The sequence below is a fragment of the Odontesthes bonariensis genome, chromosome 18, assembly GCF_027942865.1.
Source record: "Odontesthes bonariensis isolate fOdoBon6 chromosome 18, fOdoBon6.hap1, whole genome shotgun sequence".
Lineage (NCBI taxonomy): Eukaryota > Metazoa > Chordata > Actinopteri > Atheriniformes > Atherinopsidae > Odontesthes > Odontesthes bonariensis.
This window is the reverse complement of record NC_134523.1, coordinates 10,121,979-10,148,751: the sequence shown is the minus strand read 5'-3', so window position 1 is coordinate 10,148,751 and position 26,773 is coordinate 10,121,979. Positions and strand designations below refer to the sequence as shown.

At 39.5% G+C, this 26,773-nt stretch overlaps 3 protein-coding genes across 4 annotated transcripts in view; 1 reads left to right on the top strand and 2 right to left on the bottom strand.

Annotated features, from left to right (window-relative positions):
• Positions 1-9,836, bottom strand: part of calcr (calcitonin receptor) — a 62,745-nt gene extending 52,909 nt beyond the window's left edge. For both annotated transcript variants that reach the window (XM_075449050.1, XM_075449049.1), the window contains exon 1: positions 9,437-9,836. The gene's annotated coding sequence lies outside the window, so the exon portion shown is untranslated. The remainder of the gene's footprint in view (positions 1-9,436) is intronic.
• Positions 9,837-22,430: 12,594 nt separating this feature from the next.
• tfpi2 (tissue factor pathway inhibitor 2) lies at positions 22,431-24,538 on the bottom strand. The gene is made up of 5 exons (XM_075449423.1): positions 24,409-24,538; positions 24,046-24,219; positions 23,633-23,812; positions 23,339-23,512; positions 22,431-22,992 (listed from the first exon to the last, which is right to left on the bottom strand). Exons 1-5 carry the CDS (start codon positions 24,521-24,523, stop codon positions 22,928-22,930), a joined length of 708 nt encoding a protein of 235 aa, XP_075305538.1. The 5' UTR covers positions 24,524-24,538; the 3' UTR covers positions 22,431-22,927.
• A 1,037-nt stretch (positions 24,539-25,575) lies between these two features.
• Positions 25,576-26,362, top strand: gngt1 (guanine nucleotide binding protein (G protein), gamma transducing activity polypeptide 1). Its single transcript, XM_075449989.1, has 3 exons — positions 25,576-25,631; positions 25,755-25,853; positions 26,025-26,362. Exons 2-3 carry the CDS (start codon positions 25,758-25,760, stop codon positions 26,148-26,150), a joined length of 222 nt encoding a protein of 73 aa, XP_075306104.1. The 5' UTR covers positions 25,576-25,631; positions 25,755-25,757; the 3' UTR covers positions 26,151-26,362.
• Positions 26,363-26,773: the final 411 nt, after the last annotated feature.

The following is a 26,773-nucleotide window of genomic DNA, read 5'->3' as shown; positions in this document are numbered from 1 at the left end:
GTTAACAGGATGTATTATCATTATCATTATACAACACCTGCAGTGAAAAAAATAATTATATCTGCATTTTAGAATTCTTCAAAAAGGGAACTTAACTTTTCCAGGAGTCTCAATCTCTTGCATGCAAGAAATCCCGTTTCCCAGATTTCCATAAATGGTCATATTCTCAGGGCATTGCACACCTCAGGTAGAATGTGTATGGCATCCACTACAACCATTTTCATGCAGATGTTTTCACGCTGCAAGAAATGAGTGACACACCACTGCTTTTCAGAGCACAGCACTTTGTTTTTGTTTAGATGTCTTCAGAAAACATACGTTTGGTTGCGAGGGCTAGCCGACCCTTTTCAGCCTAACTAAATACCCCTCATTCTTGGATCAACGAAGACAATGTGTTTTTGGATTTGTTTGCTACACTTCATAGACGACAGCTTTATAAAAAAGACCTATTGTGACACTGATTCTGCAGGGGAACTGAAGCTGAAAGTCGAGACTGTTCCAACACTAAAAGGGCAGAAGCCAGAACTCCAAGCTATGAGTGAAACTGTTTTGTTTGGTATTGGTCGTATGAATGACGTTTAATACAAATATCATGGGTACACTGAGTCAAAAGTCAACAGTACTTTGCATTGATGCAAGGTTCAAGGTTTTTTATTTGCCATTTGTGCATAAACCAACAGTCCAGACACATTGGAATTCTTGTGCAGAGGCTCTCTCGTAGTCAACAGTTTAGGTAATAAAAAACTTAAATAAGAATTTTAAAATATAGAAAAGCTATGCAACGCTAGGTAATAAGGGACTGTTATAAGAAAAATATAAAATATTAAAAAAATATGGAGACACTATACAAAAGGTGGTGATATGTACACAATTTGAACTGCTGTTCTAAACAACAGGAGAGGGCAATGTTAGGTGACAGAGTAATAAATAGTAAATAGATCTGTTCTGGGGTTGTGAAGGGGGGCAGGGAGTAAGAGAGAGAGAGAGACAGCGAGAGTTGTGTGGGAGCTTTGCACTGACAGAATATTTCACATTTATCAGAGAATTTCCCATTTATCAGAAAATGTGATACATTTGTTCTCCAAAAGTATCCATTTGTTGCTTCTGCAACCACACAGAAACACAGAGTTACTCACAGAAGCAATCACAGTTTGCATTTATCACTCCCAACAAAATTGACATATTTTGTGCTTAGAAAAGCAATTAGCGACTTAGACTCGGGTGGCGACGTGCTCGAAAACATAGCGTGCTTGCCACCAGGAATTCGATCAGTCTGAAGAGGCTTTCGCCAAATCCTCTCATTCTCAGGAGAACAATTCCCTCATGAGAAAGCTCTTCCTTGCTCTAAAATATTTACAAACAATTTGGAGTTAAGATGGGTGCAAAGCTAACCTAGAGGTACCAAAGATAAAAAAAGGAATGATAGGAAATGATCATGATAGGCACAGATCCCACTCTATCCTGAATTGGGAACTTCCACTTGCCTCAATGTGCACAGACAGCACACTGCAGTTGAGGGCATGAAAGCAATTAAAGAAGTATCTCTGCCACTGGACTTCAGCTGACAGGCATTAGCAACAGCTACCTTTCTGGGAAATGAGTTCCTTGTGTACTCTGCTGGGTCAGGGAGCAGGTTCTGTTTGGGTGCTACAAGCTGTAAACAAACTGAGAGAGATGGGAAGAGTGAGTGAGATCTGTGCTGTCAGGAGTAAAAGCAGGAGACAGAAGGATAACTAAAGTAGCAGCACAAGCCCTCCAACAATACATTAATGTTATGGCATGAGGGTAAAAATGGGAACAAATTAAATGAGGTGGAAATAAATAGAGTGATCTGATAGCAGAAAGGGTAAATAAGGAAACTTTAAAACCTTAATTCAATTAGCATGAGAAGCAGTATTACAAATTGTGGGAACAAAGACATAAGAAAATAAGGCAATTAAAAAGAGAAAGAGTAGAGAACTGTGACCAGATAGCTTGTGAAGAACAGGGTGATTATACTGCAAATCACTTTCTCTTAGCACAACAAGCCCCTTAAGCCTCATTCTGAAGCCCTTTCAAGCCCTTGGAAACAGCCGGCTTGGTCCATCTCTGCTTCACCAAGAAAGATCAAGAGGGCAGAGAGGACAATAGTGTGTGATGGTACCCAAGATCATAGGCACTGCCACTGAGGCTGAAAAGAGACGGCATTTGAAGTTTCCCACAGATGATGCAGGGAGTATATTTGTGCAAATAGTCCTTGAGTGATGAGAAATGGCACAGGACGAGACAGTAATAACTTCCTGATTTTAAACAGCAACAAAATATCATTCAACAGAAACCAACAGAATTTCAACACACAGACCTAAAAGTAGCACAAAAAAAGGAGAAAGACACTCGTCACAACCTCCAAAGTCTACATAATGGCTTTCCCTAGATGGCCGCGATCAATCACTGAAAACCTTAATAGTGGGTCATTACACCTAGTATTACAGCCGACTCTGAGTCACAGAGAGTGTGAGTGAAAATGAGGATGAAAAAGAGCTGAGCAGCAAAGGAAATCATTGAGTGGTCTGATGGTCTAGGGATATTGTAATAAGTACGAATTACGAACCTCTCACAGAACACACACAACTGTCATTGAAGGAGGAAAAAACACAAGCTGTCGATACTTTAATTATTGCAAACTATGTTGGGTTTTGCTTTCAAGCCCCCTGGGAGTGAGACTTCAGTGCTGAACCTCAGGAGTCTCCTAAGCAGACCAGCGTGTCTCTAATCCTCTTGCTAGACTTTTCTTTGAGCCTCAAAAATGGTACGGGAATCATTTATGATCTGAATCATCTTTTGTTCATTATGACTAGATTTTTTTTTCATTGTCAAAAGTTTTCATGAAGATTTGTTCCTTCTAGAGAGTCACTTTGTTACTTGCAAAAGTTATTCTGTGTGAACTCATTCTCAAGTCAAGTCAACTTTTATTGTCAATGCTGCCATATGTGCAGGAAATACACAGAATTGAAATAGTGTTTCCCTCTTATCCCTGGTGTAAAACAGCAATAAACACGAAGTAAAATATAAAGTAGAAGATAAAAAAATATATAAAAAAATAAATATTCAAGCTAAAAGATATATAAAAAATGTTTAAAAATCACAGAGATTTATCTTTGCTGTTCCAGATAGATGACATTGAATAAACAGACTAATGTCATTTTAAGAAACAAAGAAACAGAAAGAAAAGGCGATATATACATAGCTTGACTCTGGCTCCTGCAGCAGCTCCAAGGCATACAGCATGTCTTATTTTCCTTTGTCTGACTGGTAGATAAATGAAAAATTAAAGTGTAAAGATGGCAAGAAAGTTTCTCAAAAATAGGCCCTACTGGACGGAGCTATGCAATTAATCAGTTTCTCTAAAATAAACTAAAGTTAACTTAGCTAAACTAAAATTCACACACTGATATAAATATTTGGTTTCCGGTCAATAAATACATGTGAGTGATAAAAGACTTTTAAATAAAAGCATTGCTATGATTTTACCTAAAGATGCTTAAATGCATCAAACAGAAGTATGTTGTTTTTTTTTAAATGGGTCTTTTACTTACTCCTAAAACTCTAAAACAACTACTGAATATTTCTGTCCCTCCCTATCTCTCTCCCATACACGAACACATATTTGTACAATCCATTCGCACAATGCCTTTCATAGCCCCTTACCCTCCCTGAACGTTGAATGAATTCTAGCTATTCCTGAAACCAAGTCTTAACCACAGTTTGGTCCCCACGTTTACAGGGGTTCCCCATAAGTTGGTGACTTGTCAACCTACATGGCTGGCTGTCATGGTTACAAAAGCAGCAGTCCAGCCTCTACTCCTAATCTGCTGCTGTGCACATGCAGGAAATTGGTTGATCCAGACTAATAATGGGCATGTCAAGAAAAATAGCAGGCGGCCTCTTAGGTTTCACCTTTTCAAAGAGACACAGCAAGTTATGTGATGAGCAACTAGGTGTTTAAATTTTAGACTGCTCATTTTTTATCAGGTATAGGTGCTACAGTCAGTATGCTCTCAGTCATTATGAAAACCACATTTTGTTCTTGTTTTGAATCTGCTTCAATAATGTAGTTGAAATGTCCCTGAAAGTCCTTAAAAAATAAAAGTTAATATATAACTATGAGACAGGTTTTAAATACGCAGTCTTTTCTTAATTAAAAAAAGATGTGAACTATTTAACTACAGAGATGGGCTTCATTTAAAGAGATACTGCCCAACACAAAAGAGAGGTCAGAAGAGAATATTTTGTCTGTGTGAGCAGGTAATGTAATTAAATAAGAAAAACTCATCAGCAGGAGAATGAATGTTTGACAGCAGTACAGAATGCCCAAGAGTCTTGTTTTTCTTTACATAAAGACATTGGCAAGTTAAACATAACAAAGACACAATAAAAAGCTCAATAAAAAGCTGAGAATAATTCATTTGAAGTTCAAGATTTCCAAAGAAAATCCTCATTCTAGCTTCAAAACTGATAATAAGAATACGGGCTTTATCTTTCTCTGCCGCCTAAATCTCAACACAAAGGCATGTAATTCTACTTTCCAAAATGTCAAACTATTCCTTTAACAACCTTTTCATGTTTTCTCTGACATGCCATTATTTGTCCGTGGTGCAACTTTCATGAGTAAAAAACCATCTGTGACAGCTTCTTTATTGATTGCAGGCACATATGCTGGGAGTTGTTCTTTTGGAGCTGGTTGAGAGCACCAAATTCAAAGAAGGGGGTCAATAACACTCTACTGCATCTATCAAAATGTCAGCGTTTATATTTATGTTAATATTTATATGAAGACACCAGCATATTTTAGTGTATATTTGGACATCTGGCTGGTAAACACCATGGAATTAATCGTCTGTTTTAAATCTCGTAAACTGTCCAAGACAAGACAACAGTAATAGTTCCCTCTGCATGTGTCAGTAATCCAGAGTTATGCTTTGTGACTGCATGTCTCCCCGGGCGACAGAAGGCTATCAGAAGTTGGCACTAAGTCACACTAAACCCCTCGGGAAGTGTTTTCCAACCAGATACAGGAGCAGCAAGGTGAAAGTATTTGGAGGAAAAGAGGGAAACAGAAGGAATAGGGACGTGAGCAAAGGACAGGAGAGACTGAAACTGCAACTAACTGTCTCGGACAAAGAGCAAAAGGAGAGCGATGAAGAGGGGAGACAGAAATGGAGAAAATCAAATCAAACAAGTCGAGGCAGGCCAGCGTGTCCTGACAAAGCTTTTTTCTTTCTGTTTTTTTTTTTTAAAAGGCTGAAAATAAGAAAAAAAAGTGTGAATTAAGGAAGGTAAAAATATTTTTGGGAAAAAAAGAGCATGTAAAGAAACGGAGCGAGGGAAAGAAGATAGGTAAATGATCTGAGTACATGATCTGCAAATATAGTACCAGAGAGTGATTTATTCCGTAATCATGGATGTTAGCAGCAAAGAATGCATTAATCACAGTGCTGCCATTGAACCAGAAGGGGTGCACAATGTTGATGTGAAAGTGCTTAATGTAAAGGGCTCTGGTCACACACTGATTCCACACTGATTTAAAGCTGTGCGTCTAGTTAATTAACAACAATTAGAGTAATTGTTAGTCATAGTCTTTCTTACTTGTTGTTTGCCCGTAACCACTCAAAACAGCAGCAAGAACAGAAGATTCTGGGTTTTAAAGAGTGTCTACAGCTTTCTTAGCCTGCTGGAAATTTAGAAACATTTCTGGCTCACTGAGTTTGCACTGAAAGTCTGATTGAAAGCACAGACACCTTTTTTTTTTTTTGATAATAAGATTGTGGCACCATCTAAAATACATTTCTAAGTCTTTAAGTTCTACCAAGTCCAGCAATGGCTTTTATTTGATTCTGACAAATTTCTTAATGTTTTTAAACCTGCAATGTGATTTTTATTTTCACCTCAAGGCAAATGTGTGTGATGACTTGTGTAATAATAATTGAAAGGGATGTGAAACTGCACATATGCTGGCTTTCCTTATGATTCTTCATGATTTCAGATAGGGAACGCTGAATCAATCTGAGTGGTAAGGGACCACATTTTGCCACCAGCTGTGCAGTTGCAGCATCCTGAGTGGTAGAGCTGCTGACTGAATTAAGGTCTTATCGGAGGAAAACATAAAACAAGCAAGAGGAGGCACAAAGGCATGATCATGAAAATTTTAAAACATCGGAAATGGGACTGCACACATCTCTCAAGGTACATTCCCTGCTGTCTGTTTGTAGGCCATGTGATATTTGCTCTAGTCTAGCACCACCTATTGATACTACCTCAGCCGTTCAATACTTGAAGCGTTGTAGATTCAGCACTGTATCACAGCATCTCCTGCATGGTTCTATTTTGTGTTAGATTAGATTAACAACAATGCTGAGATAAATACATTTACCTCTCGTTCATTTTCATGTGAACTTATTCCCTGAGTTCATTGTCAAATCACATTCAAAGGCTGCAGGCTCCTTTTGCTGCTCATCCAACCACCTGTACTTGGCAAACAGCTTAACGGGGTGTAGATGACTGAAACAGATGACTGTGAAATTAAATTTTACGACAGGAGATTCTCTCATCCTCATGGAAAATCACGAGCAAGAGCATTTGCACTGAATTGAGTTCATATCTGACTCATAGAGAGATACAAGAGAAGAGTAGCGTTGATCCTATAACCGATTCAGCTTGCTCAATACTTTTAGGTAAGTCCACGCAAGTGTCCTTTGCTATTCTAAAATGCCTTCATCACTTCGTACAGGCCCAGCTGTGCGCTTCAGAAGAATACATCTGTAGCTGAAGAACTCTGATTCCAACAGAGCCTTCACGCTATGAAATCGAAAAGGTTAAACCACACTCTTGGATCTGCCTTAGCCTGATGTACGACTTGCTAACATGGGCTCTTTACATCTTATGGGTGACCTTTCAGTTTCTTGGAACGTGTAGCAAGGTTGGCTTCGCTTTAAAAGTTTGAAAACTAGCACTGGGAGTAATTAGTTTCAGGACAGTAAAAATGTCCATATCATCCAACTGGCTATTTCCACATAGATAACTGTTCATGTCAATTCACATGATTCATCGTGGATCTGCTTTGCTTTGCCAAGAAAGCTTTATACAGCCGGAGTGTGTATCAGAGTCACACAGCCCTACGCAGTAAATTGAGTGCAGTCTTCATGATAGTGTTCGTGATGGCGCAGATTATGATGCTCAGATGCAGATTAGGAGTGACATCCTGGATAATTTCATACATCTATGATAGATCATGGACCATTAGCATGATTATTACAGAGGAATAACAACAGGCAGTGGACGTGTACTGAACTTCTCTGAGTGATGGGCACCAATTGCATGAAAATGCCTCTGTGTGTGTGTGTGTGTGTGTGTGTGTGTGTGTGTGTGTGTGTGTGTGTGTATTAGGGACAGGAAAGGAGACAGAAGCTATGCGTGCATAGGGTGTAGAGTTATGTATTTACATTTGAGCAGTGTGTAAATGGCGTATTCCCAGGGAGACTGGCCTAAATGCCACAGGATCACAGAGGGATCATTGTCCAAAATAAGACACAAAAGCACAAAAAAGCTGCATAACTGCTTCCTCCCCATTTGCCATGTTTATGCATGAAAAGATAGCTTTGGAAGTCTGAACCGTCTAAATAGGAAACACCACTGAAATCAAGCCCACAGTGAAGACATTTTAAAAAATCATCATTTGTGGCACATTGTCCCTCAAAAGTCTTTTCTGTCTCTTCATGCAGACCTCTGTCTCCTGCTTCTGTTACCTTCAAACAGGGAGCGCCCACCCGTTACTGACCACACGAACAGCTTGACCAGACAGACCGCTTCTGGCATGGACGATGAATTTATCTCAGAAAGCAGCCAGACAGACTGCCAACAGACACTATTCACTGCAGGGCACCTCGCATATCTCAGCCTGCCTATCTGCACGGTTCTATTCGGCTGGCTCTCTCACTCTGGGCTGCTTCTGAATCTGTTTTCCTTTCCTGACAGCCTGATTGTGTGTTTGTTGCTATTCTCGTCCTTCTCTGTTTTGCATATGTACATTATCAGAGTCCTGTATATATTTGCTGAGAAGTTGCTGTCGCTTGCAGTCATAGCTCACTGATGCCACTAAAGCCTCAATAAAACCGCCGAGGACACAAGCTGTTACCCTAAACACGGTTACATAAACAAAGGCATCTCCAAAGGACGAATGTTAACATAGCTGCAGTCATGTTCCTCAGAGTCATTACTGTTTCTGCAAAGAATCCTGAAGTGAGGCAGCATTAAGCAACAATTTTGGTTTATTTCCTCTCCGATTTGTGGGCGGTGGGCCCATGAAGGAATGCCTATTTTCCCCTCCTGTGAATTTGCTAAAATAATCAATATGGAGCTACACTCATGAAGCCGGTTTAAAGCACTGCATGGAGAAAAGAAAGTCTTGCATGAATACGGCTGGGGAAAATAACACTCACAGAAGTCAGCAATACTCTCTGAAAGCAAAGGAGCAAAAAGCTGCTTCTTCCACAGTCCTGTTTTATTCTAGTTAATACAGCAAGTTTAGAAAGGTTGCGTGAAATTACCTTTAATCTGTGTGTCTGAGACAGTTTTGTGCATCGTTCTGCATTATTCTTAGTTACTACGCGTGTTCTTGTGTGTTTACCGTTGCTCCATTTCTCTCCTGCTTTTGTCTGAAGAGATTCATGGGCTCTCTGTAAATAAAACTGCTTCACTGGTGTTGGCAAATGTGTAAGTCTTGCATGCGTGTGTGTGTGTGTGTGTTTGTGTGTGAGTGTGACACTAAAAAGGAATCATCTTCTTCACTTCTCTCAAGCTGCGTAGAGAGGAGGACATGTTCAGATTAGTTCCTGCCATGTCTGCAGAGCCTTTTTTAAAAAGAATCCCACTAATTATTTGTACTGATTCACCAAAAGGCATCCAATCCAAGCTGAAGTTGACTGTGGTATTTCTGAGCATTAATCTCAATTAAGGACTCCGTCAATCAGGATTCTTTCAAAAGAAGGTCCCCTCCAAAAAACCTCCAAAAGAGTTTTTTTTTCCATAAATTTGTATGCAATGTGTATTTTATTCAAAATGTATCTTGAGATTTAATTTATCAAAACCAAAAAAAAAGCAGAACAGATTGATATTTATCGATCATGAGCAATTATTACTATCATTATTATCATTATTTTTGATTGAACAGTCCTTCTACAAGCCACAACTAAAATAACTCAGTAAAATAAAATCAAAACCCGTTTATTTGGCATTAAGCACCTCTCGGGTCTCTTTTTCATCAGTGCAAATTACGAAAGATAAAATGAGGCAAACTGGGACTGGCTGTCAAAATTCAAATCTTTTACCACGAAGTGCATATCTCCCCTACTTGAAATCTTTTTTAAAAGTTAGAGAAGAAAAATTTCGGTCCGTGACTCACAGATTTCAGAGGATGAGGCTCCTGTCAAATTAGATGCGGAGGAGAATCAGCTTCCACACAGAAGTCCTTCCTTCAAGATCGACTCCCGGCTACTGCGCAATTTAACGCAGTGTTGATTAAAAAAAAACTTTACTTTATTTAGTCCAGGATCATCAAAGTCATAGTTTAAAAAAAAAAAGAACAAAAAAGACTAACAAAAAAAAACAGTCAAATTCTACAACTGTGGTGGATTTACCTATCTGTCCACCTTTTATATTAGTCTGTAGGGTTGGTTAAAAACCGGCTCTGCGCGCAGGAGAGGTGTAGTGTGGCCGTTATCAGCGGTGAGAGTGGACTGTAATCCGAGTGCGTTTACGCGGACTGTCGTGTGGCGGTGGAGCTCCTCCTCGCTTTACCTCTCTGTCTGCCTTTGAGTGTTGAAGACACACACAACGAGAAGCGTTTTCAGGCGCGGATTGGACGCTCCTCAGGACACCGGTAGCCTATGAAAACACACAAATAATATGGCAGCCTACTGCGGTCTGCGCCGGTTGTTGAATCTGATTTATATGTACCAGAATATGTCTTTTCTCTTGTCACATCCCAATCCCTTCACAAGCTTATTTTTAATTACCAATACTGTATTGGACTATTTATAGATGGGCATAATTTATGTGTGACAAATCTAAACTATGGGCACATATCTATGTCCTAAATCACATCAATTAAAAGAAAAATGATTGTATTTTTCCAGTTCTCTTTAAAGAAACATTGAAGTCATTTAAAGGCAATCATCACCAGCATGGATTCAAAGCAGAAGTTTTGTGATGAAAAATGAGTGACACACTGAGACTGTCCCCCTCCCAAATAGGGACTCCATCCATCCTTTGTTCAAATAGGCTAAAACGATCATAATGGCGTTTTAGGAATATGCGACCTCTAGTGGCCATGAGAGCAACTGTATGTCAATTGTAAAAATGAAGGTAACGGTTGCGTGTAACATGAATGTCTCCTAGCCCGAACCATGATAGTTTTCCTATCAAAACCAAGTAGTTTTGATTTGTAACTCTAAGCAAGTGATGCTGTTTCCTAAACCCAACCAGAAATTGGCATATATATATATAAATTTAAAAAAGACTAGTCATAATGTCTTGTGTCTACTCATATCCAAAGTGACCATAAAAAAAGCCATACATATGAGGGAGTGATGGTTTGTTAAAAAAGAAAGATGGAAATTTAGCCCTGATCATGGTCATTTAAAGTACTGTTTTTTCCTTAACCCAACCAGGAAGTGACAAAAGCACTTCAGTAACTCAACTCAGAACAGAACAGAAGGAAACAGTCATATCTTGATCTTGAACACACATCAAGAACACACATCAAGAACACACAAATACTTTGACGTTCTGCACCATCTAACCCCCCTCCTATCCTCTTATAAGCAGTTTGTAGTTGGTTAAAAGAAAGACTTGAGAATGACATTTGCTCTGATGTTGAAATTTTGGACTTGATGGATTCACAAGAGCATGAGAAGGAGAGAATCCATTTAACCTGTTTCTGACCAGAATCTAAAAGCTCTCACCGGTCAGCCTCCATTTCTGGTAGCTACGGGCAGTTTTCAGGTGTTGGTCACTGACCATCAGTGACTGACGACTGCAACATTGTTGGACAGATGCTTCATCCAATCACCTGCTTAGTTTTTTTTTCTCTCTCTTTTTTTTCAAACGACCTACCTTTTTCCAAACAGTTTCAATGAATGACTTTCCAGATGGTTCTGAGAAACAAACCATCTGGAGCATAAGGCTGATGGCCTACTTGAAGATAAAATTTCAATTGATTTCATCTTTGATATTGATGTCATAAATATTGAATCATATAAGATGTAGGCTGCCAGCAGGGAGTTTCCAGGACAATGTTGGAAGCAGCTGTAGACAGAAATGCCTAATGAGGAACACACACAGGCCTTTTTGACTACTCTGCATGTTCGCTTAGTAATGTAATCCTGTACTGTGGCTTAATTATGAACATCAGCTGGTTTGTTTAGTGGGTCCAGATGCAAAAAAAAGGTGGAATATGTTTAAACATGTGTAAAACATAGTCATTTTTTTTTCTTTGTCAGTCGTTTTGCATGTGAATGTGTTCAGGGGATGTGATTCAAACTTGTAATCATGTATATATTAATATCTCAACCCAACCATGTATTTTGTATGCCTTACTCCAATTGTGGCCGAAAAGTGAGGCTGAAAAGTGAAAAGTTGTTGGATACGACTGAGTTGGATGGAACTAGAACTTGGCTCTTATGCTTGGCAAGTACAGGGTGAAATGTCACCGAACCTCCTAATACCCAATTACAAGTGTTTTTAGTTGTGCAGTATCATATTTATGATAGTTTCACCAACAGAATTGTCCAACTTGGACAAAACTGTTTTCTTTTTTTTCCGCCTTGTTGATCAAATAAAACAATGCCATTTTAGAAACCCACAGTAGAAATCAATGTTTCTTACTTCCCAGAAGCCCAGTCACAGAATATTTATTGCTTAAAGTTCACCATGTCGTTTCGTTGGTACCGAACAGTGAATGACAACGATAATTAAAGAAAGTTTTTTTTGAAAAAGTAGTTGAATGATAATGATTAAAACCATGTCTGAGGTAAAACTGAATAAAAAGGAAACGGCTTCAAATTGTACTTGAGCATGGGACTCCCGCACAAAGCTCCTGGGAATTATTTCACCCACATCTCCATCGTCACCATCCTCTCCATACTGGCTCATAATGTTCAATTCATGCAGGATGAGGCAGACGCATCGAGACACTGAATCAAGGCAACAGAAGAAACCTCAGAGCATCATATCAGTGTTTCTCCGAGACCATTTTTCAACAGACTGATCTTGTTGAGTGCGTCAAAGCTGTGTGATTCAGATAATAATTTGTCACAGATTATGGTGAGATAATATAGCGGGTGATGAGATGCAGACAGGGGACGAAGTTATGGCAGATGAATGAACCAAACGCAGCATTTCAATCAGGAAAACTGGGGGTGTTGTCCCATTTGCATCCAAAGTGAGCTGTAAGAGACACAAAACAGCCACAAACAAAGCAGGGCCTGTTTATGGTTGTCTTAACTGTTCGTCGAGTTGTGCCTCTTTATTGTCGTTATAATTTTTAAAATTTTGTTTATGGTCTTTTCGAACACTTCCGTGATCCCATTATGTGTCAGCCTTTATGCTTATTTTGCGACCCATTCCGTCTCATGCTCTCTGATTTGTGTGTCATTTTGTTGTGTTTTTTTCCTCTTATCTTTGTGCTCATTTTGGCATTTCTTTGTATTACATCTGCATCTGATATTCTTTTTTTTTTTTTTTTTGTCTAAATTTAGTCACTTCCTGTGTGATACTGGTCATTTTGTATCTCTGGTTGTTTTGTGTCACGTTTTGGTGCTTTTGTATCTTGTCCCCTTGTTTTAAGTTAACATCTTTTAATTTCCCATTCTGTTCATTTTGTGTCTCTCTCAGAGATATGCATTTGACAGATAAGACTAGGAGTCCCTCCCATCTCCATGGGCATCTGGTCCTGGGCCTGTTTAGTGGCCTCTCCATGATCATTTGGCTATGCTCACGCAACAAAAGTGCTTGGTTCAAATGAAAACAGGATGTTGGATGATCATCATTTCACTTAGACTCAAAGAGGAGAACTATCACTCATGATTTTCAAAGTCTCGCATGATCGGGAAGATTTGAAAATTCAAATCACTGCAGGGCATGAGTCACTCACTCAAAGTGATTGTCATTGCTGTTTGGTCGCTTGACTTGGCATTTATATAGTACTTAGACGTGTAATACAGAAAACAACTGAGGAAGCAGCTCCACAGGGAGAACTTCTAATAGAGCAAGTCTATTCATTATGTTGTCTTTTCATGAGCATGTCATGTTGTCTTCATTCTTGATTACAACAAAGCCAGCTGTTTGCAAGCCGTTCTCGTCATCACAAATTTCACAATCATCTCTCTTCATCTCACCCACGTATATGTAAGCAGGGGCACGCACACTCACAGGCAGACAAAGTAGCAGCAAACATGTGGCTGCATATTTATAACACATTATAACAGTAAAAGATACGATGAGCTTGACATATCTTAAGCCCTGCGATCTGCAAACAAACAGCACTGCCTTCAAACCAGCAGAAGCCCATACAATCTAGTCAGGAATGCTACTTCCAACTCTATTAAAACATGCCCTTTGGTACCTTTTTTCTACATACATGGATGCATACGTAAATGCATTAGATTATTCCTTGCAGTGTCCCTGATTTGGATTTGATCAGCTCAGTGGGTTCTAAAGCATGCTAAATACCAGAAAACAGAGATAGAAATGTCTAAACAGGGAAAATAAGGTATTTCTTTCTGTGTGTATGTCTCAGTGATTCATTTACCACAATGATGTCTTCCTCTTGTCTTCATTTGCCTGAGGATATAAGTCATTGAGAGCATATAACACCATAGAAATCAACCAAGAAATATCTCATGGTTGGATGCTTTTTTTCTTTTGTATACATTTGGACCCAATTCCATCTCCTCCCCTTGGCACCAAAGCTCAGTTTACTTTTTCTTGCAGGTAGGATAGTTGTCTTTTTTCTTTAAGGAATCAAAAAGTAGTTTTTTTTTTTATCTAGGGATTCAAATGGCGCCCAACACCCTAGTTGAAGGGCTTGATGATTACTACTTCTTGGCCCTTAAAGGAAAAAGAGCACCTTTATTTTGCAAAATGGAAAGGTACAGCCAGTGGTAAGAACTGGGATTGGACTGTGTTTTTGGGCTGGCAAGTGTAGTGGGGCTGGAGGAGACTTCCATGAAAAGCAAGTCCTCTTCAGAGAATCCTCTTATTATTGTCAGCTGTGGTGATGATGGACAGTGGGGGATGATTGAGGGAAAAATGGAGCTGGAGACAAGCCTGTTTTGTGGGACCCACTGTGCCGCGAATCTGGAGAATAATGACGCAAGAACAAAGCCATATGGGTTTCATGCCAGAATTTATGCAGAGCTTGAAATTAATCAGATGTCACCACAATGCTTTCTGCATGAGGAAATATATGTTTTTTATTCTTCTTCTTCTTTTATTACATTTTTAGTACATTTTTAAGTGACTTTATTGCATCTTATGAAAAGAATTTGGAAGCAACCCCTCCTCAACCATCTCTACAATTTCAGGTGTATGTGTTATGCCATTACTTTTTTAAATTTTCAAAAAAACATACCATCCATCCATCCATTTTCTATACCGCTGAATCCGTCGGTCGGGTCACGGGGGGGCTGGAGCCTATCTCAGCTGTACCTGGAGAGAACCCAAGCATACATGGGGAGAACTTGCAAACTCCACACAGAAAGGCCCCAGCCAGGATTCAAACCAGGAACCCTATTGCTGTGAACTGACGGTGCTAACCACCACACCACCGTGCAGCCATTGACAAAAAAAGTCATTTCATTATTATTGCCCAAACAAACTAAAAAAAAAAAAGGAAATATTTTTCCATTCTATTCTCCTTTTTTCTTTGAGAAGACAATAAAATTGACTAAAGTCACTGGATAGACCAACATCTCGAGGATAACTTTTAATTCTTTTTTTTCCCCCTTCATCTAAAATGTATTAAGAAGAGAGTTTGCCACAGTTTGCCACAGAAGGAAGGAAAGACAATATAACTTCACCAACTTCACCAGGGGGACGCCTTTGGCAGATCAAAACTCAGATGAGGCTGCCTTCAGTGTTTGGGTTAAGACCATAGATGGAAAAGAAGAGTGACACTCTTTTTAGGGGAAGTTGTAATGTGGATTGTGTTCTGATGTGGTATCTGACTCAGAAATATTAGATTTTAACACTGGCTTCCAGCAGTGAATCCGAAAATGTGCTCATGTCTGCTTAAAACCAACACGCTGCTGTCAAAGAAGACAACAGCATGTTCAGGTCTGGGATTTGTCTCTTTATGACACGATCACTTTAGTCCCTCTTTCTGCTGTTGAGCTGAAGGAAAGTGAAAACAACACGATATTTTCAAGCAGCTCGCTGAAGCTACTTAAACCAAATACTCACATTAAATCTTGTGAGGATGGGCATGTAGCGACTGGATATGCAAGGTAGGAGGCTTGAGGCAGAGGTCGTGCTTAACCAACTGGGTGTTTTATTCACCAACATTTATATCCATCAGACAGACTTGGACATAGACACATACTCCGGACCAGGAGCACTGTGGTCCTAGCAGCATTACTAACAATTGGGAAGCTCTCTCCAGTGTGGTACAACTGGCAGCCTTATATTTTACTCAGGCTCTACCACCAAAACCCCTTGGGGACTACTGCTCCTCCCATTATACATCCCCATAAAACAACACACAAAAACCTTAAAATACATTTCCCTCTATTATAAAAAACAATCAATTATACTTCCTAGTATATTGAAACCATAGTACTAAATCAATCAATTATACTTCCTATCATTGATTCTGGTGCACTCCCCCCTACACCAATCAGCACATGGTATGACCCGGATCGTACAAATGCTGCAGACTGCTGCAGGGACTCTTTTGCCCGAGCACCCTGGAGAGGAGACATAGGTGAGTGACTTACACACATTTCAATTACAAGACAGCATAGTTACAGTTTCACATCCGTCAGCTAAATGTATACTTATCAGAGCCTTCAGGCTACTAACGAACCGGATGTTTCCCTTTTACAGGCCTGGTCCACCCTCCTTCCCTGCTGAAGGCAACACAGGACCTGCACACCCACATGTTGTCAATATACATATTCAATAAAACATGACAATTTGTTTGTGCCTCGTTATTTAACACATTACTCATGTGACCCAAAGTCAGTAATGAACATTCCCTTCATTACAATCTTTCTATTGACCATTCATATGCAACTGTTTTGTTTCACTCATCACTCTTAAAAAAAGTACCTACCATTGTCTGCCAGTGTGGATTCTGAGTCATCTAACCAGTTGCCTCCTATTTAAACAATTAGGAAATAACACTGTGACACTTGGCATGACAAGTACCAGATGGCTATCTGGAGAGGCAGGGACCACGGATTGGATTGCTATTCTTTGGGGGACTGTCAAATAGTCATATAAAATATGAAAATTAAAAAGTATCACAGCAACTACAGTTGTTCTATGAATATTCCCTAAGAAATGCACTTTGTCTAATGTAGTTTCATCACATATCATTTTATATATCATGTTATATATCATATATATCACATTTGTATAAAAAGATGTAATATGAATACGATTTTACGTTATTATCAAGGTTGGTGATCTAAAAAGGAAAGAAAAAGGCACAAAAGTACTTTTGTCATGGACTGGTCATACTCACTTTTATCTTTCATCAGACTCACATCTATTACAACTGTATAAATATAATCCAGCATTGCTTTCAAATTTGCAGCCACAAGGAACTCTGGGACGGAATTATCTCTTTCCTTTCTTAAAGAATAGTGCAGTGTTTCCTATGCTAAAGGAGATAATAAAAGTTGCACTGAAGCACCTTTCCCTTTAGAGAATCCAGATACTTGGTGGTCATTTCACTCAGTCAAGAACCTCCTTAGCTAAAAATGACTGTTTCACCTGGCCCTTCAAGTTGAATAATGCGTGTGATACTGACTTAGCTAAAGCTAACAAACTGATTTGGTCATTTACCTCTTCTCGGTGTTGACAAGATAGTATGAGATGATGAGAAAAGCAAATGCATTGAAAAGACAAATGATTTCATCTTGGAAAAATAACTTTTGTTCCATGATGGTTAATGATAGAAAAACAAAATATATGGATATTAATGCAAAGATTTCAACCTCCATTAAGCACACCCTACTGATGATGGTGAACAAAGAGAAAGGTAGGATTTAAAAGGAAATACAGATGTTGCATCCAAAAAGGATGTCAGATGGGAGTGAAGCAGGCACACCAAATTCCAGACGTAAAAAGCAGACAGGATATTGCCTACTACCGAATACCTAAGGTATTGGAACATTTAGTGAATAAGATGTTAGATATTTATGCTTAAAGTTGCAGAAAATGTTAACGATAATAACATTACAGTGTTTGCAGCTTGTTTCTGGTGCCCTCAAGTGGATACAAATCTATTAATCCATATCAAGAGATTCAAACTGATTTTTATTTACTTAGTTTTTGGTCAGGTTATGTGTCAGTCATCCTACTCATTCAGTATGAGTTTCTTTGGCGTAATTAATTCATTTGTTTGCCTGCTTCTTTATTAGTAAGGTTATACAAGAGCTATCAGGTGGAATATCATTAACCTTGGTGGAGAGTGATGCTTCCATTGATAAAGGAAGAGTCCACTCAACTTAGGTTTGGACACTGAACAGGTTTCAAACTGATCAAGTGTAAGGCCCATTTAGTTTAACATCCTTTTATAGTCTTTTATAATTCTTGGATGGGCATGATCAGTGAATTTAACTGACCGCAAATACATGTTATACTCTACAGATGATGGTGTACAAGACACAAAAAGAACTACATGTAACTCAATATTGATTTGGAAATGTGCTTATTGTGTTAGGTTAGACCTGGAAAGAAATCTGAACTAATCCTTGTTATACCACCTTAGTCACAGTTCCAGCCTCAAAATTTCATTTCATGTACCTGCAGTCTCTGATCCAGTCATTCCAGCTGCGATAGGCCTCATCCTTGTGTGCCGCTGCAGCCCAGTTTCACTGTCAAATGTGAAATGTTCTCAAAAGTCTAACTCATATCAGATTTACCTTTACAGAGAGTGAATAGTGTCCCCAAACTACCCTTTTTGCTAGATTGTCCTTTGTGTTTCAGCCTGTCTTCCTTTGTTGAGCTAACCTGCTCCTGGACCAGTTTCTACCTTCACGCCTTTCTTTTTTTTCAAAAGAGCACAACCAGGGTGGTCCGTGGCGTAGTGGGTTGAGCAGGCGCCCCATGAACAAAAGGCTATAGTCCTCGCTGCAGCTGGCCCCAGTTCAAGTCCCACAATGGACGGCCCTTTGTTGCATGTAGTTCCCCCTCTCTCTGCACCCTGCTTCCTGTCTCTCTTAATTGTCCTATCCATTAAAGGCATGAAAGCCCAAATGAAAAAAAGTGCACAACCAAGTTACCTGTAGTAATCAACTTTAATATCACTTTTCCTCATGCTTTTCCTGCTGTGACAAGTCAAAATACTTATGATGTTGTGCTACATGGAGGAAACCTGGAGATTTAGAATAAGATATGTAGATATTAAACCCTGAGATGCAACTCCAAAGATGCTGCTTGTGCAGGAAATCTGAGAATGAAACATGAGTCTCTAAAACCGGCTCACGTAACATGGCCGGGAAAAAACAAAAACAACTGAAATCAATGGCAATACACTGACAAAGGAACAGTGAAAAACCAAGGTGTAAAAATTATGGAGGAGGCGATAAGGCAGGAGGAACCAGGTGAGCTAATTAAGAATAATGAACAGATGGGAAGAGTGGCGAGGAGAGAGGAAGGCAACAATGGAAGGGACCCACGAGAACCAAGGTACAAACAAGGAAAAAGATACAAAAACTAAACCAAAACCACAGATGATGACAAACCCTCTGAAATCTTTGCTCGTATTCTAATTGAGTCCATCTAAAGTGTGTCCCAGTGTCCAGCCCTGATTTGATTTTTTAGCAGTTATAACAAAAGGGCCCACCGTGCTTATTTAGGGATATTTTTGGATTTCCCTTTTCAACCATCCTTGAGCATCTGGTTTGTCAGCTTTTTTTAATGTAATATATATTGCCAAAAAAAAAAAAGGAAAACAATACTCATTATTAAGCAGTCAATTCAACAGTGCCAATGTGCAGAGCTGCTGACTCTGCAGAGAACTGCCGCACAGGAGCTCAATTTAAAATCTTTGACCTCAGGGAAGCTGGTAATTGAAGCATACAGGCGAATAGGAAGACGAGGCACCTGCCAAGATTGAAATCTTTATTTTTTTTATTTCATTTCACCTCTTTTCATCTGTGCCTGGAAAGAAAAAAAAATCCTCACCTGACTTGGGTTGAAAATGAGCATCTGTATTTGTTCGTCCTGCTTAAATCCTTTTTAATCTTCTCAACCTTGGAGAAAATGGATTGTGGCACATTTGCAGGAGAGTGGAAGAGGTTGTGCTATTTACAGCTATGAGTCATCTGCTGCAAAATAGATGCTCTTCCCAAACAATAAAAGCCCAGTTGTTACCCTAATAACCAGTTGACAATTATTTAAATCCATTAGAACGTTCTTTAACCTCTAAAACAGGTCAACTTTAAAAGAAAAAAACTTGGGTCTGGCATACAGACTGCATGAATTAGAATTTTCCCTTAACACAACCTACTGCACCTCTACCCACCCACAGCAGGACTCCAAGAGCAAAGCCTCTCCCCCATCTCTCTCCGTTGGCATTTCTCTGTTGGTGAACCTGCATAAGCTTCCAAAACGTTTTAGAATGGTGGTGTTGTCTGAGTTGTTTAATTATATACAACAGCTACATCTGTTTGGCAGCCAGATGGACGGTGAGAAACAGCCCAGATTCTCTTCTCCAGACACATCAATCCCCGCCGTGTGAGGGGGGCAGAGACATTCCACTTTATGCAGCAGAGGTTGATGAATGTCGGGAAAACTCTGATGCCATGTCGGGACAGCCGACATGTTTGGTCTACATTTTAAACAGACCAAACTGACAGCAAATAAAAGGTTGATGTAAGATTAGGAGTTTTGTGTGCAGTGTGCTGCTGCGGCCACAGTTTAATGACTGGCTGCAGGCAGATTACTAACACAAAAGTTACCCAAAAAAACCCTTACATTTCTGTAAGATTAAACATGACTTACTTTTTTTTATAGATACATGAACTATTTGCCTTTTCCTGGTGAAATACTGTGAATTCAATGATAGTATTTTTTCTCTGCACCAACATTTGGCCCCACATCCTGTTATATTAGCAGGGGAGTTTTCATAAGTAATAAAAAAGTTGCATCAATCTATAGAGAAGGCTGTTTTGTTCGCTGATAACATCACAAGTAGTTATAATGGATTTCCTGTTTGTTGCTTTGGGGATCAATTAGTCTAAAACTTTATGATACTATCAGATTAGGATACATTTTCTTTTTAGAGGGGATGTGTTTTTTAAATCATATCGCTTACCCATCCACCAGTGAAAGATTTATTAGAGGAAAACACATCATGATTTGGTTTTGTGCCCCCCATAAAAAGGAAAATGACCAAAAAAAATACAAAAAAGAAAGCAGAAACGTATACATTGCATGCTCCATGCCTAGAGCTGTGCGAGCGCTCTCTGGAAACTGTCTCTTTTTGCAAACAGTTATTGAAATCGGCTGTAATTGCAGGGTCAACACTTGAGACGCCTGGCGAGAGCTGCTCCAATATTCTAGTTGTGCACTGCAAATAGTTTTATCTGCTGATTACTTACTTTAAAAAATGCCAAATAAAACGTACCTACCTATATTTATACTTTTCATTAAGCAATGATGTTTTTACATTTGCAGTTGATGGAGAAAATTCTTCTTATTTGTATCCAAAACAGAAGTATGGGTCTTTGCAGGTTTCTTTGGTTGTTGTTTGTAAATCTGCCACTGGGAGGCGTCTAAGATGTGTCCCAATTTATCCTGAGGCACCATTAAAAGCACAATGAGATCACTGGACATCGCCGTGGAAAAAAACAAAAAACAAAACATCTTTCCATCTGACAAACAGTGAGAAGGAACCTTGTGCATAGAAAGAATTCACTTTGAAATGACGATTGAGTTTTGGTGTAAATGACAATTAATCACCATTGAGAATGAGGGACTTTAAAATGACTCAGTCTAATGTGCTGCAGCTAATGAAATAACCAGAGCACGATCAATTCATTCCTGGCTCCCTAAACTACTCCAAATCTTTTGCAAGGAGCATGATATTGCCACCCGTTAATGGGCTAAGACAGAGATTCATCCTAATTAAAAGTTAACCACCAGTCGGCTTGGATGATTTATGACAAGATAAGAAAAAGCTGCTTAAAGGTGTAACCAGCGCCTGTGTGAGCAGCTTTAATGGAAAAATGTTGGCTGTTTTATGATTACTTTTGAATTAATAAGAACCAATATGTGCCAAAAAGTGTATATGTAATGATTCTTTTTAGCACTTCTTGAATTCAAGTTGTGTTTTGTGTCTTAAAAATGTCAAAAAGAAAAAAAGGTTTCCCTCAAAGGGAAGTAGAAATAAGCCCCCACCTGCTTCAATGAGGGCAGCAGTGAGGATTTCAAGATTATGTGGCCTTTGAGAAGCTGCGTACACACTGTTAACTCGACAGCCTCTCTCATACTGCTGTCAAATAGATGATTTAGCTTCGGTCCTTGAAGGCCCAGTCTGATGCACCGCCTTTTTATTGCTATTTATAGCGGAGCCCGATGGCTGAAGTAGCTTCCGTCTGTCATGAATACTTTTCGTCTGAAAAATCACACTGTGCTTCCGCTAATAATTTCTTATTGATGGAAAAAAGTATAGATTTAGGGCAGTCTGGATATTCTATAAACACAGATTGCGTTTGCATTTATTCTGTAGTATTTTTAAATTGTCACCTGAGAAAACTGAAGGTGACCAAAAAGGAAATGCAAATTTGTGAAATCTCATCAAGTAATTGGGCTTTGGGGAAAATACGTGTGCATGCATTTGTTATCATGTGTATTCACTGTAACTAAATTCTAGCTGCAAAAATGATTTCTGGGAGCTGATGATTCACGTATTGTAAGCTTCCAGCTTCCAGTCCTCTGAATATTCAAAAAACGTTCTAATGAACCTGCCATTGTTTTCACTGCCCCCGTGATTACTTCCTTCCTGACTCAAGGCTATGCTGAAGCAACTGAGATCGGCTCGACTGTGTTGCAAAGTATTACCCAATAAAGAGTGGAGGCAGCATCATTTGTAAAAAAAAAATTTGGAAGACATGATGTGAAAGCGACTGAGAGAAAGTTAAAAAGAAAACACAAGAGCTGTGTAAAGGTAAAAGACTTTTTGTGTTTATATTCAAGCATGACAGATGAAGTTTGTGTTCACAGAGTTTGACTTTGGTCATTTTTTTCAAATACCACATAATGCAGTCATTTGCTCAAAACAGCAGCATTAAGTACAAAAAAAAGGCAGAATTCTTCAACAAATTCTGTACGTTTTATCAAAAAATTGAAGCTGAGCAAATAAAAAGTCTCTGTGATAAGGCATTACTTATACAAAACATACATACATTTCAGACATGAAGTATAAAAATACAAAATTAAGGACATTAGTGCAGTAGTAACAAATATCATCAACAGCATACCATAAAAATCACATTTGAAAAAAGCCTAATAAGGCATTACACATACAGTCGTAATATGTCGTAGTGTGTGTCCAATAACAACAAAGACGACCTCGTCAACATTAAAGTAATTAAGAAATGTGTTAGTTTCCATCAAGGGCCTGTCCAAGTGAGAACTCCTGAGTAGAAGTGTCAGCCATCTAGGTCCTTTTTCTATTCCGCCTCATGCGCCGGCTTTTCTCTTGGCTTGCGTGCTTTTTTCGTCCTGGAACAAACATCAACAACTGATTAGTACAGCCAAGATGTCTAAAGATTGTTGACTTTCTGCAGTCAGAATTAAGCAAACAGGAGCTCCCACAGACAGATTGTGTCTGGAGTCTTATCACTCAATATATGACTGCCTGTATGGTTTGGTGGTCATGCACATGGTTTCTTTAGATGCCAAACATTTTTTAAGCCTAGCAGTTGGTGCACATTTTAGTCTCCTCCCAATTCCCCTCTGACCAAGTAAGTGGGTCTGAGAGGCTGTTAAGATGTAATGTCCCGTGAACTGTGAAAAACCTGCACCCCACAGACAACCCCCCACCCCCCCCACGTTCACGCTCTCACACCTTTAACACACACGTCCATGCAGCTCTGCCGCGAGACAAAGTTGTTGCTGCTCCCTCCGCAGCCTGAGTAGACGAACTCCTCACACATCTTGGTGGCTGTGTTGAAGTAATAGCGGGTGATTGAGGCTGAACACTTCCCTTTGTCCAGAGGGTCCAGACAGAGTACTGGAACAGCTGCGAACCACAAAAAACATTGACAATGAGGCCACCGGTCACAATCTATCATTTATTTCCACTGCTTGTTTAATAATTTTCTGCAATGTCTGTTGTTCACACTTCCAAATTTCTACTAACTTTTTTTGGGACTGCAGTACTCCACGCAAGTAGTGAAGTCTTGGAAGCGGTTGGAGTTCCCCCCGCAGCCCCCGTAGTAAAAGGGCTCACACTGCATAGTGGTCATGTTGAAGTGGTAGCGGGGGATGAGGGCACGGCAGTGTCCGTCCAGTTTAGGAAACCTGCAGATTTGGGGAATCTCTGTGGAGAAGAATAAGAGTGAGACCTCACAGAGATTCATTTGAACGGGACTACAACCACAAAGCTTGTTTGTTATGCTTCAACAGACTTTAGTAGGCGATTAAAAAAAAAAAAATCTAAATAAAAAAAAGCATAACCACACCCATCCATGCACTCTATTGCTTCAAAAAAGTCACAATCAGCCCCCCAAAAAATATGCACGCTCATTGCACTAGTTTTTGGGATACACTTACTTGGGATTCTGAAACACGTCTTCTGGCACTCCAGATAACTCTTGAAGTTGTTGGCGTTACCCTGGCAGCCTCCATAGTAGAAAATCTCGCACTTCTGGGTGATGGTGTTGTAGTAAAAGCGCTCGATATTTGCTCTGCAAGGTCCCTCGTCCACTTGAAGAAGACACACGCCTTCTGTCGAAGAAGCAGCAAGGATATTGTTACTGTTACTGCGAAACCACCATCGAGACGTTTGCCAGGTTTTACCATTGCCAGGTTTTACCATTGCTATTACGCCCGAGGTCACGTGATAGCCGAGCTTTTTAAGGGTTTGCGTTATTGAAGAAGCGCACAGAACATTTATTTAACACATGCATTGGTTACCTTTGCCTGAGAACGCCGAAACGTTGCAAAAAGTGGAAAAAAATGCAAGTAACGCTACTAAGCCAAACTCCATTGTGTGATTTTTGGTCTCTCCCGCTCTGTCTGTGTCGACCATCCCAGCCAGTTCCAGCTTTATATTGGCGTTTCTCAGGGGAAATTCAGGGGCGGGGATGTAATGACTCATTTCCAAAGAGGAGCTTGATGTAGGTGAATTTATTAATGACATCAGAGTCGAACGTTTTTACTTTGCAATATCTGCGTAGAGATATGTTGCATGTGACTAAGAGTGTATTCAACCATATAATAACAATCTAAATTCTCTCTGCTTGAGTAGACTCAAACTGTTGCTGTCACATGCCAGTGATGATAGGGATAGTAATAATGATGATGGTGATGATGACGGTGACATATAGACCCAGTAACCCTCCAATCTCTTTGTTAATGTTCCACAAAATTTTCCTCTAAGGGACAGGGATTCTTGTGCAACATTAACTAAAGTAGTCTGAGCCATACTACCAGATTCCCACCACATACCCGTCTGACTAGATCTGTCCTCACACCCTCCTCACTCTTTTACTTCGAAGCCTTGTGTTTTCTTTTTCTTTTTTCTTGTTGATTGCATCCACCTCCAACATTATGTCTAGGAAATCTAATCTTTTGCTTTACACCCTCAAGGCCCCCCAGTGCTCAGACCTGAAAGCAGCAATATCTGAAGGCTTAAATGAAAATATAGCATAAAAACAGAGCTCTATGGTTTCACCCCAGAGCTTTATTTCAACCACTGTGGAGAATGTTGCTGGAAAACTGCCGTGCAGTCATGTTTAGACCAATGATGTGTCCCCACCTTGACAGGTAAAGGCTAAATACAGATTAGCCTTCTTATCAAAATGACCTGATGCATGAAGCAACCTTCCTTAACCCATAACTGACAATATGGAAGCATTGAGTCAAAGTAGCACAAATCCATATTCAATCTGTAATATACAGTAAATATATCTAACTGTACTGATGTCAAAAGAAACCAAACAGACACCTGTGGGATTCTCACTGTCCTTTGATAGCAGGCTTGGGCTACTAGAATGATCATTCACTGGGGCCTTGTTTTAATCAGATAAGAAGATTAGAATTGTTTGTGCAGATTACTTTATAACCCAGATTGAGGGAGAGGAGAGGGATTCTTCAGTAGGATTTCAGCGGTGAAGGACTGCTACCTGTAAGCATTTGTAAGTACATTCCTATTCTTCCTGTTTGGTGCGGCAAAACGTTAGTTAGAATCCTTAACAATCAATTATTTGTCATGTGGCAGTGAAGATGAAAAGTGCTCAATATTCCCTTTCCGTTGGCAGAGAATGCCAGTCATAAATGTGGACGATCTGACGGACAAGGACAAGGCCGTTATGGAAGTAGACCAACTTAAAAAGGAAGTGAAACTTGAGAGGTGGTTGGTGAGTTCTTTACACTGAGAGGATGAATACTTCTATTCCTTATTTCTTAAAGATACTCACTTTATAAAATAGCCTTTGAATTTCAGCGCACAAAGTGCAATTAATTACATCATTACATTATTTGAAACGATACTAAGCTGTGTTTTGCAAATATCTACCCAATTATTTTAGACATCAAAATGCTGTGAGGAAATCAAGGAATACATTCAGGGTGGAGAGGAAGAGGACATCCTCTTCAAAGGAATTGCAGAGGACAAGAACCCCTTCAAGGAGAAAGGTGGCTGTGTCATCTGCTAGAATGGACCTGAGGAGCTTTTCGTATCTCAGATTAGCACCCAAGGACATTCTCCCGCCCCTCGCGAATTTGCTGGATTTGCAGACTGAGATGACTAGAAGGACACAATAAAGACGAATTTACAAAACTGCACAAGCTCCCATGTAAACGATTCCCAATCTTCTGGCCAGATTTGTAGCCTTATAATTCTGTTCCTTGGAAAGATTCAATAAATACCAGTTTTGTTTGGCAAAGAGTTTTAATAATGCTTCTCTCTCATGTGGTGTAAATAGGGAGCAAAGGGGCCCGTGTGTTGTTTCATACATTGAAACAACTATCATTAAATGTGCATGTTTATAACTCAGCCTGTCTCCGTGATTCCCTAAGGTTTTTTTTTAGACAAGATAAAGGGACAGATACAGCTTCATCACTCAGTGTGCATACATTTAGAGTACACCCAACTTTTTATCATAATGTGATTATTTTGTGGCACGCATCCTGAGTAACATTAAACCGTAATTAATTGAACTGTTGTTCATCTTTATTCTTACTGCATTATATATCAGTTTAAGCAAGCTAAGAAACGTTGTGGAGATGCTGTAACTTTACAACAAGATTTAATTAGGATTTTTACCAATGTATTTTT

Coding starts and splice junctions, on each gene's coding strand:
- tfpi2 (XM_075449423.1), bottom strand. CDS start 24,523: ATGGTCGACACAGACAGAGCGGGAGAGACCAAAAATCACACAATGGAG. Junction 24,220..24,408: donor TTCGGCGTTCTCAGGCAAAG/GTAACCAATGCA, acceptor CTTCTTCGACAG/AAGGCGTGTGTCTTCTTCAA. Junction 23,513..23,632: donor GTACTGCAGTCCCAAAAAAA/GTTAGTAGAAAT, acceptor TGTGGTTCGCAG/CTGTTCCAGTACTCTGTCTG.
- gngt1 (XM_075449989.1), top strand. CDS start 25,758: ATGCCAGTCATAAATGTGGACGATCTGACGGACAAGGACAAGGCCGTT. Junction 25,854..26,024: donor TGAAACTTGAGAGGTGGTTG/GTGAGTTCTTTA, acceptor CAATTATTTTAG/ACATCAAAATGCTGTGAGGA.